Source organism: Antedon mediterranea, chromosome 5, assembly GCF_964355755.1.
Source record: "Antedon mediterranea chromosome 5, ecAntMedi1.1, whole genome shotgun sequence".
Classification (NCBI taxonomy): Eukaryota; Metazoa; Echinodermata; class Crinoidea; order Comatulida; family Antedonidae; genus Antedon; species Antedon mediterranea.
Window position 1 is genome coordinate 23,258,788 of NC_092674.1, and position 19,703 is coordinate 23,278,490.

Genomic DNA, 19,703 nt, shown 5'->3' on the forward strand with positions numbered 1-19,703 from the left:
TTGTATTAAATATTATAGAAATAGTGAATGTTTTTAAGTGCGATGGTACAAATAATTTTATGATGTGAAAGATGAAATTCTTTTTTCATGAGGTGAAGCCCGAGTGAAAATAGAATTTCATATTTCACCGTTCGCAGAACAAGACTATGCTATTGGATTTGTTTTTTTAAGGGTGGATATTTTTTTTTTTCGTACAAAAAAAAATGAAAAAAGTACTATTACTATTTATTAAATAGTATATACTATTTTACGCCATGTGACTCGCAATCAATTTTTGTTTATACGCATACGCACAATGCCATATATTATGTGTTATGTTTATTTAGGTAGCAGAAATGTTGCTGGAATTATGTGTAACTGAGTTGGAAGATGTAGCTTGTGATACGGAGACAGGGCGTTTAGCTATTCAGCCAGTAGTACAAGAAAGCCACCACCCTTATGCAGATGATACAACAACAAATGGTCATGTCAAAATACCAGGTAAGTTATTTTCAACCATCTCAAAATATATTATCTCTCTGAAAAATTGTTGTTGAATAGGCATTTTTTAATGGTCGTGGATATAAAAAAAAATAATTACAATTATTTTCACACCCATATATGTTGAGACTATGAAACAGTTATGGGTTTAAATTCCATTGTTTTCTAACAAATTACCACCAATTTACTATACAACATGTACTTTTATCTCAGGAGCTGAAGCACTACGTGTGGAATTTGATCGGCAGTGTTCAACAGAACGAAGGCATGACCCCTTGATCATTATGGATGGAGCTGGACGAACAGTCTCGACTAGATCAGGTACAAAGTTGTGTTTGGTAATATTAATGAGCTTTTGATTTGCCAGTATCGACGGCCAACCTAGGTCAGGTCAATCTATGTATCGTCATTCGACGCTTGAACCAGTGCTAATATTCCCGAATGTGCACATTGCTCTAACAAGATATAGTTTATTCATCGATCATCACAAATCAAAAGCTCCCTATTAGTATTTTTTTGTTTTGTTGTTAACTAATGCTATTATCGTATGTCAAAATTCTGGCCATTTAAAAAACCTACAATTGTAGCGTTGAGAAACTGTATTGCCTACGAGAGTCAATATTTAGATCTGGCACAATGAACCAATAATTGCATTATTTTCCGGTCATTTTGATTCCCTACATGCAAGAACTCAACAGACAACCATAAAAACTCTCTTATTGTATAGATTATAACCTTGACTATATTTTACTCTTTCATTGTCAAAAATTTTATTTGTTTAGTTTAAAAAGTCTATCCCTAGGTCTGGCACAATGAACCTACAACTGTAGCGTTGAGAAACTGTATTGTCAAAGAGAGTCAATCTCTAGATCTGGCACAATAATTGCATTATTTTCCGGTCATTTTGATTCCCTACATGCAAGAACTCAACAGACAACCATAAAAACATTCTCTTGTAACCATGACCATATTTTACAGGTCGGGAGTGGAATGACTGGTCTCCAGAGCTGAGAATTGTTGGTGATGATTTAAAATGGAAGTTTACAACTGATGGCTCTGTGAATGGGTGGGGATGGCGCTTCACAGTCTTCCCGATCATGCCCGCTGCAGCACCTAAGCACTTGTTGTCTGATCGTCGTGTTCTTTCACAACCTTCAATTGAACTGGTTCAATGTCTACTAGATTTCCATCTTGAGGAGAATGCAAGAAATCAAATCATATACCGTCTGGCTGCTGCACTAGCAGCTTGCGGACAACTTAGTTCACTGGGTATGTGTTTTTATTATTGATTTATAAAATAGTTATTTGTATATTTATTTGTAAAATGCATGTTTCTTTGTTTTATTTGTACTCTGATCTGAAAGGACCTTTAGTATCTTTAATAGATTTAGAAATAAAATAAGTATTTATTTATTATTTTTATTTATTCATTAATAGATTTATTTATATTCTCAACTCATTTTTTCAGGTGCAAGTCAAAGGATGTGGGCATTACAACGCCTAAGGAAGCTCATTGCATCTGAATTTGGAACGACATTAAATGTTGACACCATCTTAGGTCATCATGTCACAGATGATATTACTGGTGCTTATAATGTTAGTAAATACCTTATGAACCATAAAATAAAATAATCCTTTAGATTGAAAATGTGTTTACGCTAACAATTGCTTAAGGAAGGTTTAAACTTTGGGCATATCACTACCATATTTGGGCATATCACTACCATATTTGGGCATATCACTACCATATTTGGGCATATCACTACCATATTTGGGCACATTACACTTTTTTGTCAAACTAGTTTGATAGTGTTGACATAGCTTTATGGTGGTGGAAGTTTTTCACTCTTGTTTGTCAATCTACAGTCTATCACATAGAATGCACTTAACAGTGGATTGTATAAGAAAATTCAGGTCATTAGAAACTACAGACCGGTTTTAGTTTACTTGTCATGTTGACAACTGCTTTGTTGTCAATGCTTAAAATAATTCATACTTATTTTGCTCTTTTTATCTGTTGTATTTTGTTGAATGTGTGGAAAGTAAATTAAATAATAATATAACAAAAGAACACCTATTAAAGTGACACCTTCGGGACAAAGTGTTCCCTTGTTGCCTCTGTATAGAGGTTGGTTGTAGTGTTGAAACATATATTTCTCTTTATTCTGAATTGGGTTTTTCCTGAATATTAGATGTGTCCTGAAGGAGAAATCCTACTGTATGTCCAAATTGTAAGATAAGAAAATCCAAACTATAAACATCTGAGGATACCGAATGTTGTACTGTAAACACACCTTCAAAGAAAAATAATTATCTATAAACAACTATTTACTTATAGGCATTTAGTGGAACAGCATTAGCAGCTCTTGTGAAAGGGTTACCCGATGCCCTTCATAGGCAATATGAATATGAGGATCCTATCACCAGAGGGGGTAAACATCTTCTACACAGTCCCTTCTTTAAGGTAAGTATTCTGTATTTATCGAAAATCAAAAACCCTATTCAAGGGCCCCATAACCCGTTTGGCACTGAACGAAGTGTTCCCTTAAAGAACCTGTCTATACACTTTTTATGTCACACAAAAATGTGATCTTCCCATATAAGGACACAATGATGTCATATCACTACCATGTTTGGGCACATCAAACTAATTTGTGTAGACAAAGCTTATCAGGAGTATTAGCTGTAGTGTTAAAAGCTGGTGTTCCACTTTATGTTGCGATCATTGAGCTAATAGATATGGTGGACACACTGAAAAAAAAATAGAAACAAAACATTTTATTTTAATCTGTTTTGTGGTTTTAAAGTCTTTGGTATAGTTTTGCGAATTGTGTTTAGGTCTGATTTTTAATTCATATTAATCAATACTTGTATTAACACTTTTCTTCAGGTTCTAGTTGCACTAGCATGTGATTTAAGGCTAGACAGACTCCAAACCTGCGCTGAATCGCATCGTTGGGCGTGGTTCAGACGTTACTGCATTGCTGCACGTGTGGCCAAGTCATTAGCAGACAGGACAATCCTACCAGCAAGCTTCCGCGAGGAAGTACGCAAGAAGATTCAGGAGATTAGCATGGAAGGCAGTGACAGCGTTATGTATGAACATGAGAACCATCATATATTCCAACAAGGACAAGACCAGCAGCTGCTACTGTGGATGAGCAGGTAAAATTCCAGGCTTGGCTAAGAGAGTACAACCTTATAGGCCTGGCACAATAAACTTACACTTGTAGCAAAATGTATTTTCTTTGCTAAGAGAAAACAACACACCTATAATTGTTGCTTTGAGAAATAAATCGTATTAGCTTGGTTGAAATGTGGTGTTGTGAAATATACTAAAATACTAAAAATGTCTGCTTAATAAGGAAACCCCTGTAGTTGTGTTGTAGGAAAGAACTGAAAAGTATTATGTGTTGTTAGACAATCATTAAAAGTCTTTTTAGGGGGAGGTGTCCCCTTAGGCCTAGGGATAGACTCTATCCCAATTTAGCATTGAGAAATTATATTGGCTAAGAGAATCGATCCCTAGGCCTAGCACAATGAACCAATAATTGCAAAACTGTATTGACTATGGTACGACAGTCAATCTTGAAATCTGGCACACTGAACTGATGTTAAAATCTTTTTTTTTAGACGACCTGATGACTGGATACTGTCATGGGGTGGAAGTGGCACAATCTATGGTTGGGGTCATAACCATCGAGGTCAACTTGGTGGTATCGAAGGCGCCAAGGTCAAAGTACCAAGTTCAATAGAATCGTTTACAGCTCTGCGACCTATTCAGATTGTTGGTGGGGAACAAACTCTGTTTGCAGTGACTGCGGACGGCAAGGTATACGCAACTGGATATGGAGCTGGCGGAAGGCTAGGTATCGGCGGCACAGATTCTGTGTCGACACCAACGCTACTTGAGTCCATTCAACATGTAGTTATTAAGATGGTAGCGGTGAATTCTGGTGGGAAGCATGCTCTTGCGTTGTCAGCTGAGGGTGAAGTCTACTCGTGGGGAGAAGCTGAAGATGGTAAACTTGGTCATGGCAACAGAACGTAAGTTAACCCATTTCATTCAATTAGGATATAGGTCCACTCTTGTAATTACTCTTCTAAGGTTGTCTCACACTCATTATTCATTTCTGTTTATAGACAATGTGACCGACCTAGAGTAATTGAGACTCTTCGTGGAAAGGAGGTTGTAATGATATCATGTGGAGGAGCCCACAGTGCATGTATTATATCAAACGGTGAACTATATACATGGGGTAAAGGCCGATATGGCAGGCTAGGCCATGGAGACAGTGAGGACCAAAATCGACCAAAACTTGTAAGTTGCCTCTTCCTGTTGTATACACAAACTACGGTGCTACTGCACATTGGGTTAGGTCCACGTCACAGCAACGCTAGTTAGTGGTTGAACCTGAACCTAACCTTAAAGATAGTCTAAAAAAAGTGCAGTAGTATCCGTAACTCTTTTCATTGCCATAGAGCAGGCCATAGAATTACATTTGAGACAGTATGTGTTTCCTCTAATATGTATTGTGCATAGTAGGATGCCATTGACAAGTTTGAGGAGTATACGCTTTATGACCTGAAATAATAACACCTATCATAACAAAAAATATATAGTTAGAAATTTAATTTTGTTCTTAAAGTAAATAATAATTTTTAATTCATACATTGTTTTAGGTTGAAGCATTGAAGTCGTACCGGGTCATTGATGTAGCGTGTGGGAGTGGAGATGCTCAGACCCTTTGTCTAACAGATGATGATTGTGTCTGGTCATGGGGTGATGGGGACTATGGAAAGCTAGGCCGGGGTGGCAGTGATGGGTGTAAGACACCCCAAAAGGTGGAGGCATTGCTTCGATTAGGGGTCTGCAAAGTGGAGTGCGGCTCACAATTCTCAGTAGCACTTACAAAAGCTGGGGCTGTTCATACATGGTAAGTTTAGTTTTGTTTGAATGAAAAATAATTTTGTAGAAATATAATTTTCTTTTTCAAATTATGTAGTAATCAGTTATAATAACTACTGCAACTATTTGGCATTGGTGTACTTAGTGCAAGCATACTATTGTAAAATAATAGAGAGCATGTAATGTAACATTCTTCTTGTTGTCATAACAGCATAGTTCAGCCAACTGAATCTCAATATCAATTTGTTTACAAAGTGGACAGAGCTTGCGCACTGCATGTTGGGAAATAGTGTTAAAATTAATGTTTGCATGCTCATGAAAATACTTCTTGACTAAAAATCGTAAATTATATTTTAGGGGAAAAGGTGATTACCATCGTTTAGGTCACGGAACAGATGAACATGTGAGGCGACCTCGCAAGGTGGCAGCCTTACAAGGAAAAAAAGTAATCGCAATAGCAACAGGATCATTACATTGTGTTGCATGTACAGACAAAGGTAACACCATGATTGTTATACCTTAAGAAACTTAATCTATTTATTATATTAATTATATGTTAAGCGAATTCAGGCATTAGTATTATAATATAAATAATATTTGGATTTATAAAGTGCCTAATGTTGTGAAACCTCTAAGCACTGTACATACTGTACATTATTACCCTGGCCATTTTTTGTACATTATTATATGGAAATATACTTAATGTATACCATAATGTTGCAGCTAGTAATCAGCACAGTTGGGTTACCGGGTACCTATTTGTACACCTGGGTGTAGAGAGGCAAATGCAAGTAAATTGTCTTAGGACACAAGCAATGCGATGAGTGGTGGATCCAAACTTACGATCTCACAATCAGTATTCCATGTTCAACACACTGCACCACACATCCTTTCAGTACTATATGCGAAGCCTACATTATTATTATTATTTTATATTATATAGGTGAAGTATATACTTGGGGTGATAATGATGAAGGGCAGCTAGGCGACAGTACAACAAATGCTATTCAGAGACCAAGACTTGTTTCAGCATTACAAGGTAACACATCACCTGCTCTTTGAAGTCTTTGTGAAAGTTTGAATGTCATGCTGTCCAACATCTTAACTTTATCTGCTTTATATAAATGTAGAATTGTTTGGCCCAGGAAGATTCTCCGACACTTGTACCTAAAAATCCAGCCTATGACATACCTAAACCCTAAATTTAATCTTCTTTGAATTCTATATATTTGACCAAATCCTTAAAAAGATTTCATCTCTTTTTGTGCTTTACATGTCTGAACTCTTGGGTAACCTCCAGCACTACAATCTACAGTACTTAGTTAAAACCTCAGTAAACCCCCAACTTTGGGACACCACTATTCAGCAGACACCCTTGTTAAGGGGATACTTTACCCATGAAAGAATATTGGGTATGTCAAATATTGAGGGATGGGGACTGTGGAAGTGTTGGTCCTGAATATTTCTTTCGAGATTTCGAAGTTAAAAGCACAAAAGTATCACAAACTTTTTCCACTAACCACTGAAATGCCTATTCTTAAAATCTTAAATTATATAAATTCAACGTATTGACCGATTTAAATTTTTTTTTTTCAAAGTCAATTTTGTGCTGAATTTTAAAAAGTATAATTTATTCCGTTTTGACAAGTTTGAAATTTCATCACACGTACCTAACTACAGTGAACCGTTATTGAGGAGGAACACTTATCAACTTTATGTTATATTTTTTTAACAGGAAAGAAGATGACAAACGTAGCATGTGGATCGGCACACACCATAGCATGGTCCACAAGTAAACCAGTCAATGCTGGTAAGATGCCTGGCTCAGTACCGATGGAATACAACCTGCTGAAAGACATCGATATTGTAGTCCTCCGCAACCGTCTTGTGTTGCTCTATCATTTCTCTGAGCTGTTCTGTCCTTCCATATCGATGTTTGACCTGCACAGTAAACTGAAGGCAGCCATGACTGTTGGTGTTGAATCATATGATACAATTGGCATTGATTCCCTCAGAGGACTTTTGGTCTCTTCTGGAAAGGTAATTTTTTTTTGAAAAATAGAAGGAATAACTTATTTAAACTGTTTACTTGTTTAAACCTGATTTAAGTATAGTTTAGCATTACTGAACTTGGGTGTGCAAACTCCAGAGAGTCATTTTTTACTTATTGCAGCATTAGGAAAAATGTATGTGTTAACACTATGACCAACCCAAAGTTAAAGAACACCTTTATTAAAGGGACACTTTATTAAGTCCTGAAGTTGTCCACTTTATACAGATTTTACTGTATTTATATTATAGATACACTCACATGTGCTACTGTGTAATATGTACAGTACATTCTTTTTATTCCCAAAATTGCAAAATTCTATAAAAATTATATAGTTTGAAGGTTTTGATGACAAAATCAATATGTTGATATAAAGTCTAGGATGATCGAAGTATGTTGGAACTATATCATGTGGTGTACCGCAAACTTTGTATCTATGAAAATTTTGGATTTTTTTTTTTTTTTATTTTTACCCACAAATATTTATACAAAGAAAAAACTTATCATTCACAGGAAGCAGCCTTCCGCAAGGTAGTGCAAGCCACCATGGTAAGAGACAGACAGCATGGCCTTGTAATAGAGTTAAACAGAATCCAAGTGAAGCGGTCTAGGAGCAAAGGGGGCCTAGCAGGACCTGATGGCTGCAAGTCAGTGTTTGGTCAGATGTGTAGTAAACTAAGTCAGTTTGGCCCCGAAAGTCTACTGCTTCCACACAGAGTGTGGAAAGTCAAGTTTATAGGTAAGAGTAGTGATTAATTGATTACCGTATATTTCGGTGTATAAGTCGCACTTTTGACACGCAAATTTGACCTCTAAATTAAGGGTGCGTCTTATACACCGAACATAAATGCCTCACCACACAAATTGTACATAGGCCTAGGCTATCGTCACCTCGTTTGCTAGGCCTGAGTAGGCTAGGCCTAGCTACAGTAACTAACTAACGTAACGGCAACCTGCTTCTGCCTAGGCCTAGTTTTCAAGTCATTTTAGCATGATGTTATACTAAATATGATGAAAAGATTTGTTCATTATGGCGCTCCGATAAAATTTCATTTGTAAACGTTTACGTCGTACGATTGGAATAGTATTTATTTATACAGTAGTTATACGCACGATCGCCGTACCCCAAGCGCAAGCCCTTCTTTTGGTGGCACATGGTGTACGGTATTCGACTAGTATATTCTCCAGGTGATTATAGCATGGACCTAGCGTACACACTTCTCGGATACATGGATACTAATCGAATACGATTGTCCGTGAAAACGTGCGCCCTCTCGAAATGATCGAGCGAGGCTAGCCCACACACGTGCGTGTTACACACACGGTCATGCACTCGATGTTGCGGCGAAACTCATGAATAACAAGTTAGAAAGAACTTGTTGAGGCTGGGCGCGGCCGAGCCTAGGTAAGAAAAAACCTAAATAAAGGACGCCGTTGTAGATATAACAAAATATATAATTACAATAATATTGATTACAATTTAAAAAAACATTGTTTTGATGAAATATAAGGTGCGTCTTATACATCGACGATATAAAAAATACCGATATTTTACTCTCAGTTGGGGGTGCGTCTTATACACAGGTGCGACTTATACACCGAAATATACGGTAATTTAGAACCTAGCAGACCCGGGTAAGTTGTTTACTACCCATAAAAGTTAGCGATAATTTAATTTGCTCATCTTTAGCGTTTGAAGGTTTGCATGGCGAAAGCAATATGTTGATATAAAGTTACACCACGTATATATAGTTACGAAAAGAAATGTTGACTTTCTTGACTATTCGATCAATTTACTTTGATTGTCCTCAGGATATTGAATGAAACGTCAAGAAAAAAACTTGTATCAACTTTATCATTTCTAAATTAAGTTTCAATATATCACCGGGCAATTTAAAATTTCTTCTGTCCCTGTTAATTGATATATAAAACAAATTTTATTCTTCAATCATTTCATGTTTGTTTCTCAGGTGAAAGTGTGGACGACTGCGGTGGTGGGTACAGCGAGTCGATTGCAGAGATGTGTGATGAGTTACAGAATGGATCTGTACCCCTGCTGATTATAACTCCAAACGGTCGTGATGAATTAGGTGCTAATAGAGATTGTTTCCTTCTCAATCCAATGTGTAAATCTGCCGTCCATCAAAATATGTTTCGCTTCCTCGGTTAGTGTCTTGTTTTTAGTATAAAGCTCTGTCTACACTATAAACTTTATTTGACAAAAAAATGTGATGTGCCCATATAAGGACACGATGATATATACATATCACTACTATATTTGGGCATGTCACTACTATATTTGGGCACAGCACAATTTTTGAAGCATAAACTTTGATAGTGTTGAAAGAGCAAGAGAAAAAAAGGTCTTGATAGTGCAGAGTGGAGATCGCTATAAATGATATATTGCACAACACTGCATTAAACACAGGTTAAACAATGTCAAGATTTAAAGTTAAAATGTTGTTTAGAGCTTAGTTTTTATGATTTATATACATTTGAATTAATAACCTTCCAAAATGAAAATGCTCCCATTTAATACTAATATCTATACAAAACTTTTCAGGTGTTTTAATGGGTATAGCTATTCGTACTGGTAGCCCATTGAGCATATCATTAGCAGAGCCTGTCTGGAAGCAGCTAGCTGGCATGTCTCTTACTGTTGCTGATCTTACAGAGATGGACAAGGACTATGTGCCTGGTAGGAAGTTACTTTATTTTATACACAACTGAGTGTATCCTTGCCATTTGATTGGTTAATTTTGTATCACATGCTGTTTAGTATTAGTTGTACTAAACAGTAAAAGCAATATTTAATGATGATATTTAATGATACTATAGCATGTTCACGTTTAAAGAACCTAGTCAATCTTTCTAGAAGAGTAGGGTGTGACCCCGGTGTACTAGTACATCACAGCCACTGATCATAACTTAGCCAATCTGGGAGACCAGTTTTTAACAGAAGAGGTCACCCAGTATAAATATATAATACAAAACAAACATTTAAGAATTTTGTGAAATGCAAGATTGGTGACCATATTTATATTCTGTGGCCAAAATCTGAGCGCCGCCTTTTTCAATGGCCTACTCTTTGGCATGAATAATGAATGTTTTGTATCCATTGATTGGAGGGGGGATATTATGAAAGCTGTTTATCTTCCATAAATGCTACGGGAAATATGTATTTGATACAAACACAACTACATCCACTTAATTAACCAACAAAATTGTTTTTAAATATGGGATGTGTCCACCACATTTAAAGCTATTATGTCACACAAAATCAAAATCCAGCTTTGTTACATTTTTTATAGAACTTCATTGGTAACATGATGAATAAAATGAGAATTAGTTTATAAGAACGATAAATTATAAAATAGTTTATCCATCCTGTAATTGGCGAGTTTGTATGAAATTTTTTTAAATAAATAAATAAAGGTACACGGTGACCAAGCCCAACTACTATCAGGTTTAAGACTTAACCCATGTTCTCTTTTTTTTCTAGGCTTAATTTACATTCGTGATGTAGAGCCTTCAGCCTGCTTACAGATGGAGATGCCTTTCAGCACACCAAGTGCAAATGGACAAGATGTTAAGCTAAGCAGTAAACACCCTCATATTACACCTGAAAACAGAAACCAGTTTGTTAAGGCTGCTCTCAACTACAGGTACAGTACTATCTTCTCCTCTTAAGCTCTGTCTACACTCGTTTGACAACAAAGTGTGATGTGCCCACATAGGGTAGTGATATGACATCATTGTGTCCATATATGGGCACATCACATCACAATTATTTTGTCACATAGTTTGGTAGTGTAGACAGAGCATTATATATTGTATTCATTTTTGTATGACTTTTAGAGGCATGTTTCTATTAGTATCACTATAAAGACATGGTGGCCAAGTTAGATAGAATCATGTTGGCTCTTAATTAAGTTTGTTAGTAACTATAGGTTTCATAGGTCCACACATAATTCTATTACGGTAGTCCAAACATTCAAGTAGTACTTTTATTTGAACAGTTATAGACAGTTTTCAACCTTGCTTTGCTAACATTCTAAAACAAAATGCAATAGAACCATTTTAAATGGCATTTTTTTTAGTCTAATAAATATTTTAATGTTCAGTCTATTCAGGGGAGCGTTTATTTTTGTGTGTGTAATATGGTAACATGTACAGTATTATCAAATTAATGCCTGCTAGATATAAAAAGTACAACACAATTAATACCAGGAAGTGATAAATACGGTACAGTTAAAATTGTATTAACATTCTTGGTAAATGTAAGACAATACTGTGTATATATGCATGTGGGGTTATTGGAGGAAATAAATAATCAACAGAGGCGTTATTCGAGGGAGGCACTGTATAGGGCATTTATTCAAAGTCTATTTCATTAATTACGGATATTGAACAGCATGTAATACAATTACGGATACTAACAGCATGTAATACAACATTATACAGATATTGACTGCTTAGAGGTTAAATATAAGATTTGACATCCCCGAGGGAATGATATTAAGTTCGAGGGAATATATATTTCCCGAAGCGCCAGCTGAGGGAAATATATATTCCCCGAGAACTTAATATCATTCCCGAGGGGATGTCAAATCTTATATTTAACCGATATAAAAGGCAATATCTGTTATATTATATAGCCAAGAACAAGTCTGCTGGTGGGTTGGGTGAAGCTAGGCTAGGCCTCCTAATACTAAGTATTTGTATTGTATTTAAACAAGCCTGCCTAGACACCTTACCTTGCGAAGAATAATATACAGATAATTACTAATTAATGATTCCTTGGCAATAAAATATTCACTTAGGCTTAGGTCGTTTAAATTAACAGGAGAATTTCCATCAATAAGCCTATTAATAATAATATTATAATCAGGTAGACCTAATAAACAATTTGTCTTCTTCTCGATCTTCGAGGAGGAGCCAAATCACCGGGTGTTCAGCGCGTACTAGTTACTAGGTTACTACCGTGAGTATTGACCAATCACAAACTGTGTTTCATCACATTTAGGGTCGACTAATAACAAATGAGGGCGCTATGTATGCATAGCTTAAATAGTTTAGAAGATTAATTACTTCAAGCAAGTTTCGTGGCGCAGCGGGTGAAACGTTGTCTTGTGATGGAGTGACAATTGCATCGCAAGTTCAAGATCAGTAGATGACTTTTGTTTATTTATCGGCAAACGCGAGTGTTGCACACAAAAATTACACAGTCAATATCATCGTACTCGAGAATTTATATGATTAATGACAGGGGACACGATAATTACGCGAAAATTACACAGTCAATATCATCGTACTCGAGAATTTATATGATTAATGACAGGGGACACGATTATTACGCGAAAATTACACAGTCAATATCATCGTTCTCGAGGATATATACGATTTACGATCCTCGCAGCGGTAGTCATGTGATGCAGTTTCAACTAATCACGTTCGCGTATTTACATAGGCTATGTAATATTAACAAATTAAATGCAAAGGATACAATAACACAATAGATCGGCTAACTTGTACTTTCATATTGACTCTACACACACACACCTAAATGCCCACCTAAGGCATGATATTTAATATTCCAATTTTTAGTAAAATTCTGATGATAGATGCACTTTTATGATATTTTCTTATTTATTTTTTAGATTACATGAGTTTGATGACCAAGTGCAGTGGGTGAGGGAAGGCATGGCAAGGGTCGTTCCTGTTCCACTTCTCTCCCTGTTTACAGGCTTTGAATTGGAAACAATGGTAAATTATGCTCAATTATATTGACAAATTTGGGAACAATGGAAGTTCTCACAGAATTCATTGTGTTTGTGTGCAGTAGTGCATGTACCTATTGTACAGACTTTATGCCTTCTACAAAAGTGCTATTTAACTAAAAAGTGCCTTAAGCCAAATACAATTTATATATATATAGTATACAGTAAATGAAATCATCCAACTTCGGTTCTATCCAATCACCAATTGAGTACCTTTTAGGGGCGAATTAATGTTTCAAAGATTAGCTTTTAACTTTAATACTTTGAATGTTAAATATATTGATATGATAGTTTATCCATTTTTAGTTCTAACATTTTTATTTATCATTTTTATATTACTCACTATTTTGTTTTTTCTGTGCCTGTGATTGTTTTTTTTTCTCTCCGCTGGCTGTTTATTGAAAAAATAAATAAAATGAAGTCCGCTGCAAGCCCATTTCACTGAAACTGCTATGGATTGCAATGTCATTGGTTAAACTGCAATCACTGTACAATCACATTTTTGACTGTGACAAAAAAATGTCCATATATGGACATGATGTTGTCATATCAGTACTATATTTTGAGAATATCACTACCATATTTGGGCACATCACACCTTTTTTGTCAAACTAGTTTGATAGTGTAGACAGAGCTTAACAATTTAGAATCTGAAGAGGTTACTTTAAACATATATTTATTTATTTTTAGGTGTGTGGCAGCCCAGATATTCCCCTCCATCTTCTTAAGTCTGTTGCAACTTATAAAGGTATTGACGGCTCCTCTCCATTGGTTCATTGGTTTTGGGAGGTCATGGAGGAGTTCACCAACAATGAGAGGTCGCTGTTCCTTCGTTTTGTATGGGGAAGGACTCGACTACCAAGGACTATTGCAGATTTCCGAGGACGTGATTTCGTTCTACAGGTATTATGTTGTTTTGTGCTGTTACTTAATGCAGACCTCCCAACTTGGATTGGCAAAAAATAGGGAGATTTTTTTCGGTAATAATATTTTAACTAGTTGAATAAGGTTTATCGCAAATAGCGTGTGCGATGCAATATAGGAAGGATTTGGGAGCAAATGTCACAACGCGTATGTACATGATTTGTTGTTTGTACGTACGCGTCGTGACCTACCATGCTTTTTACGAACAATGGTATTTGCGTGTGGCTTTTGTTTTGCTTTTAACTAAACAACCAACTTCACAACGCCCTGTCAATTCAACAAAATCCAACGTTAAAAATGTGATTACTTGGCTTGGCCATATTGTATATGTTCCTTATTTAAAATCGGGAAATTTTTATCTAAAAATGAAAAAATCGGGGGAAATTTGGGTTTCGAGGGAGAGTGAGAAAGAACCAAAAAAAATCGGGAGACTCCCGCGATTTTCGGGAGAGTTGGGAGGTCTGCTTAATGTGGTTTCGGAGAACTGGAATTAACCATTTGTCATGCACAATAGACACGTTTCGCGCTCGCGACCAATCAGAAATAGTGGGTATAGATTTGTAAACAAACCGAACACCTCTCGCCTAGTGCGTGTTGAAGCATAGCGAAATGGCGACTGCCGAGTGCTTTTGTTGCAAGGTGCATCATAAATGTTGCATATGTTGGATAAATCGTGAATTTAACTACACAAAATCACTGAATAATATTCCTGTTTTTAATTTTCAAACACTTGCTGAGTGGTTTGCGTCGGCTCCGAAGGATAGTGGCGCAAAATCTTGGAAATTTTTCAAGGACAGGTACGTCCACGATGTGCTTGTGGCTCTCCGCCCGCCCGGTGGCGTTGCCTGATGCGGTACTTCGTCTACTAGGCCTAGGAGGCTTGGGTGTCTGTTTAAGCGCCGAAGAACATCACATAATACATGGAAGATGCAATAGGAGCATGAAGAAGAATGAAAGATAATAATTAATATATTTACGCAACATTTGTAAATAAAATCAACAGTTAACATGTATTAAATGCACTGATGTAGTGTAATACTAATAATATATATGTGTCAAACCAAAAATGACAATACATAAATAAAGTCGATGATTCCGAACCAAATGCCCAAATAATTCTACAGTGAATATAAAACATAAGTTTAGAAAATAAATAACATCCTTACCATGCCATTCCATCAAAAGGCTAGTTTTGACGATTGCTTTTTAAGATGATCATCTCTCAGTTCTCCCATGCTTTAACATACCTCTCGCTGTGTTTGTTTACCATTGTATACCCACTAAAAGGTCAAACTGACGGTGACCTCGCGAGCGCGAAACGTGTCTATTATTTAACTCCTAAGTGGCGTTAATTGATACATGACATGTGCTAATTGTTTGCATTGTGTCTGGTGTCAACCTGCTCTAGGCATGATGTACTTTATTCTTTATTCTTTCTTTATTCTTTATTTCAAACCAACAGTGTAAAACACCAATAACAGGTTGAAAATAAATAACTAAACTATAAAATATGAGCCAATATAAATATATACAAAATGAAAAAAAGATAATTTAAATAATTTCATTAATAATACATTTAAATTGAGAAAAATTACAGTTAAAAATATCTAAAGAATTATTTTTTTAAATGCCACCATTGACATAAAGTCGTTGGTACTGTGAGTATGTACATAATATGTGATAAAGATCAAGTAACATTATTCAAAAAGAGTAGGTGTTGCACTGTGGCTGTCTTGTGTCCGAAAAGGGCCTAATCAAAGTCACTATGAAATAAATGGTTGCGCAGTTAAGGCAGGAATGCCGTTAACCATACCTAAATAGCCAACAATATCAGCAGGGGTTCGAGGTTGACTCGCTCCTAGTTCTGGTGGATGAACGAGTCTTCTCTGATAACGACTATATGCCGTAGGTCAAGTGTACACAAAATGCTTGTGTGCCATTTAAGGAACACCTTTCATCTTTAAAGACGATTGGGGGTTTACACCAGTGAACCGGTTCACAAAAAGAGAATTTGATTAATTTGTTATTGGTAATCCTTGGCTTTATATTTTGTTATTACATTTTTTTTTATTTATTACAGGTTCTTGACAAATACAATCCCCCTGATCACTTCATGCCTGAATCATACACATGCTTCTTCCTGCTCAAGATGCCGCGATATTCCTGCAAAGCCATCCTACGCGAGAAACTCAAATACGCCATTCACTTCTGCAAGTCCATTGACACTGATGACTACGCCAGGATTGCGCTGAGCGGTGACCCGGTCGGAGATATATCTAGCGACGACACTGATAGTTGTGATTTGGATCTAGTAGATATTGAATCAGATGCTTCAGAAGTTGATAGTTTTTAAAATGTGTTCATTGCTTTATGTGCAATACTATAGCGTATCCAGTGAATAAGGAAAGAGATGTGATTTATGTATGTACTGATAACAGAAATAATTTTAAATACCAGAACAGAAAATTGGTACATATTTAAAAAAAACTTAAAATAATGTTTATTGTCCAAAAATGAAGAAAATAAAGATGTTATACTGATAATGAAAAAGAAGTTAATATGGTATGTACATAAAATTATTACTAAAAAGGATATAGAATATTAAACAAAAAGTGGGGTTACTCAAGTGCCGCTCCTGGGTACGCCACTAAGAATAAGTTATTTATAATGTATAGGATGTAATTTGTGTATTGCTTAAAAAGCAGAGTATGATATTGTAGTATACATTTATAAAATACTTTTTACACAACATTTGCACTAGTCAACCCTGGTTAACCTAGTTAAGTCTTTGTAACCTAGTTAACTCAAGATTGTAAAATCAGTTAACTTTTTGCAAAACCAATTTTAAACTATAATTAAAAACTAAAATTTAAAACTATAATTACTCTTGAACACCCTGATTAATTAATAATTGATTAAAGATAAAAAATAAAAATCATTTTCTAAATGTTTATTTTCATGCGATGTGATTTAGATTTGTCTCTACGTGATGGCTAAAGTGGGCTTACCTGGTTGTAAGCCTCCAGTTCACAATGGAGACTACAATGGAACCCTTTAGGGCACCATAAATAGATAGAGACTACAATGGAACCCTTTAGGGCACCATAAATAGATAGAGACTACAATGGAACCCTTTAGGGCACCATAAATAGATAGAGACTACAATGGAACCCTTTAGGGCACCATAAATAGATAGAGACTACAATGGAACCCTTTAGGGCACCATAAATAGATAGAGACTACAATGGAACCCTTTAGGGCACCATAAATAGATAGAGACTACAATGGAACCCTTTAGGGCACCATAAATAGATAGAGACTACAATGGAACCCTTTAGGGCACCATAAAAAGGACACTTTCCAGTAAAATGAATGAGTGACAATATATGTTTTAAAACTATGTCCAACCCCTATTAATGGGGGACCCTATTAAGGAACACTTTGTTGGGTCCCGAAGGTGTCCGCTGAATATGAGTTCTGCTGTATACAAAAAGGTACACAATGACTACATTACTTCAAAATACAATGGTGCATATTACTTATATACCTGTTAATTGTCTTTCTTTGTTTTTTTTATATATAAAAGAAAATACTCTAGTCAATACTGGTTAACCTAGTTAACTCATGTAGACCTAGTGAAGTCTTTGTAAAATCTAGTTAAGTAGTTTAAAGTGTAATAACAATGCTGAAATAACAATGTGTAATGTACAGGAAATACTTTCTAATATCAATATCATATTTTTAGTGGAGTGGGATCAAAATTGCATTAAAAAAAATTATGGATTAATTAAGAAATGAGTAGAAAATATGTTTGTTGGGTAGCATTCTGACTACATCCAAAATATGCCTGTTATTCTCGGTGAAAGTTGTACCAGGGAAGAGTGATCCCTGGTTGTACAGTACATATGTGTCATATTTAAATGTACATAACTGATAATAATAATAATGTAATTATTGATATAAAGAAAAAAATATGTTTTGACTGCGTGCATTAAATTTAGTTCATAATCTATAACAATATTTTGTTAATGTTTGTTTGTATAGTAGCCCATTTTTTCAAAAATATTCATATTGTGGCATTTTCAAATCTACACAGTCGCTTCCGTTTTTTTTTTTATTATTTATATGAAATATGACTTTTTCTTGTGAGAAATGCCTGTGTGTATTGAAGATTAAAATAATTAAATAAATCAAAGATTATGTTGATGTGTATTTATTGCATACTACAGACATTGCTTCGGTATCTATTACTCTTAGGTGTATGACCATTAAATCGGAAATATTAATAACTAAAAACGTTTTTGAATTGGTTTTATATTAGAATAAAACCAGCAAAAATATTTCAATATATAGCGTTTTACTTTGTAAATTAAAATTGTGCCTCTATTTAATATTTTAATAGAAAAGTTTTTACAGGTTGTACATGTAGAGGGCGTCGTTTTTGTTTCCGACGAATTAAATTATTAAGAAAGAGACCGGTGTTCGTCGTGAAAAGATCCAGAAAAGAGGAGGAGAGGCAACCATTCGCATTAAATTTCATCTTTTTGTCTAATTTCAAGGATTAGTTTTTCATGCGGCTGTTGTGGCCTTTGAAGAATACAATATGAAGGCTACAATTAAAATAATATTGGATATAAAGGATTAAACTTTCGATTAGTAGATCGTATTTTTACCGACACGGATAATCATCTGTAAAATCCTAGGCTAGCAATACTTGACAAGAAGGGCAATCATCCCCGGGTGAGGACGTAACATTTGGTGGATCTTGAATAAATAATCAGGCTAGCCTTGGCCTAGCGGGCTCTTGCTACAAAATTCTGATAAAGATCAATTTGAATGAACTAAACATTAAACGTTCTTGGATTTACTTGAATGAGCTATCAAACTTGACATAATGGCTGATTTTTCTCGTCTGGATGGTAAGCAATAAAATAAATATTATTATTAATAAATACATTTGCAGCAATTCAATGCAGACCGGCAGTCCAGTGAACATGGTCGATGTCATTGTCACTGGATTGTTTAAAAAACTAAAGTTAATGTGTTCAGTCATTTTTGTGGAATGTTGTGTGTTCTTAGATTAACCGTTTCTTACGATCCAAACCCATTTTATTGTATAAGATTTTGTATTGCATTTGATTATCGATGAGGTCTAAAGAATTTAGTAACTGGTAATATTTGTTTGGTTGTCCAGCATACATAAGTAGTTATTATTATAGTCTTATTATTATACTCTAACCTTAAACACAGTGCCGTATTATCATAGTACAATATAAAATGTCATTGTTATGTTAGATTATGATATTTAACCGATCATTTATATACCTAAATGTATGGGGGCGGCCATTAGTTAGGACCAGAATTGACAGTACTGTATAATATATGCAGAAAGAACAAAGCAAAACGCGCAAAAAAAGGACATTTTAACGCAAAAACGTAAAGGAAAAATGTAAAACACAGAACATACTGTTGTTTAGTTAGTATGTACCATGTTTTGTCATTTCCGTGTTTTTCTTTTTTTTTATTTTCCTTTCTGCATAATACTGTATATTCATGGAGG

General features: G+C 35.3%; 2 protein-coding genes across 4 annotated transcripts in view; both read left to right on the forward strand.

Annotated features, from left to right (window-relative positions):
* The window catches only part of LOC140049645 (E3 ubiquitin-protein ligase HERC2-like), a 55,478-nt gene extending 37,385 nt beyond the window's left edge, over nucleotides 1-18,093 (forward strand). The window contains exons 56-74 of the mRNA XM_072094590.1: nucleotides 327-480; nucleotides 694-801; nucleotides 1,459-1,749; nucleotides 1,949-2,076; nucleotides 2,819-2,944; nucleotides 3,371-3,645; nucleotides 4,114-4,527; nucleotides 4,624-4,801; nucleotides 5,164-5,417; nucleotides 5,747-5,886; nucleotides 6,333-6,428; nucleotides 7,125-7,429; nucleotides 7,953-8,178; nucleotides 9,410-9,604; nucleotides 10,003-10,137; nucleotides 10,942-11,104; nucleotides 13,100-13,205; nucleotides 13,910-14,122; nucleotides 16,224-18,093. Of these exons, the coding sequence (XP_071950691.1) occupies nucleotides 327-480; nucleotides 694-801; nucleotides 1,459-1,749; nucleotides 1,949-2,076; nucleotides 2,819-2,944; nucleotides 3,371-3,645; nucleotides 4,114-4,527; nucleotides 4,624-4,801; nucleotides 5,164-5,417; nucleotides 5,747-5,886; nucleotides 6,333-6,428; nucleotides 7,125-7,429; nucleotides 7,953-8,178; nucleotides 9,410-9,604; nucleotides 10,003-10,137; nucleotides 10,942-11,104; nucleotides 13,100-13,205; nucleotides 13,910-14,122; nucleotides 16,224-16,496 (3,780 nt within the window). The 3' untranslated portion in view covers nucleotides 16,497-18,093. The remainder of the gene's footprint in view (nucleotides 1-326; nucleotides 481-693; nucleotides 802-1,458; nucleotides 1,750-1,948; nucleotides 2,077-2,818; nucleotides 2,945-3,370; nucleotides 3,646-4,113; nucleotides 4,528-4,623; nucleotides 4,802-5,163; nucleotides 5,418-5,746; nucleotides 5,887-6,332; nucleotides 6,429-7,124; nucleotides 7,430-7,952; nucleotides 8,179-9,409; nucleotides 9,605-10,002; nucleotides 10,138-10,941; nucleotides 11,105-13,099; nucleotides 13,206-13,909; nucleotides 14,123-16,223) is intronic.
* Nucleotides 18,094-18,232: 139 nt separating this feature from the next.
* LOC140049644 (phospholipid-transporting ATPase IB-like) overlaps nucleotides 18,233-19,703 on the forward strand; it is a 39,407-nt gene continuing 37,936 nt past the window's right edge. For all 3 annotated transcript variants that reach the window (XM_072094586.1, XM_072094587.1, XM_072094589.1), the window contains exon 1: nucleotides 18,233-19,062. In XM_072094586.1, the coding sequence (XP_071950687.1) occupies nucleotides 19,038-19,062 (25 nt within the window). In that variant the 5' untranslated portion in view covers nucleotides 18,233-19,037. The remainder of the gene's footprint in view (nucleotides 19,063-19,703) is intronic.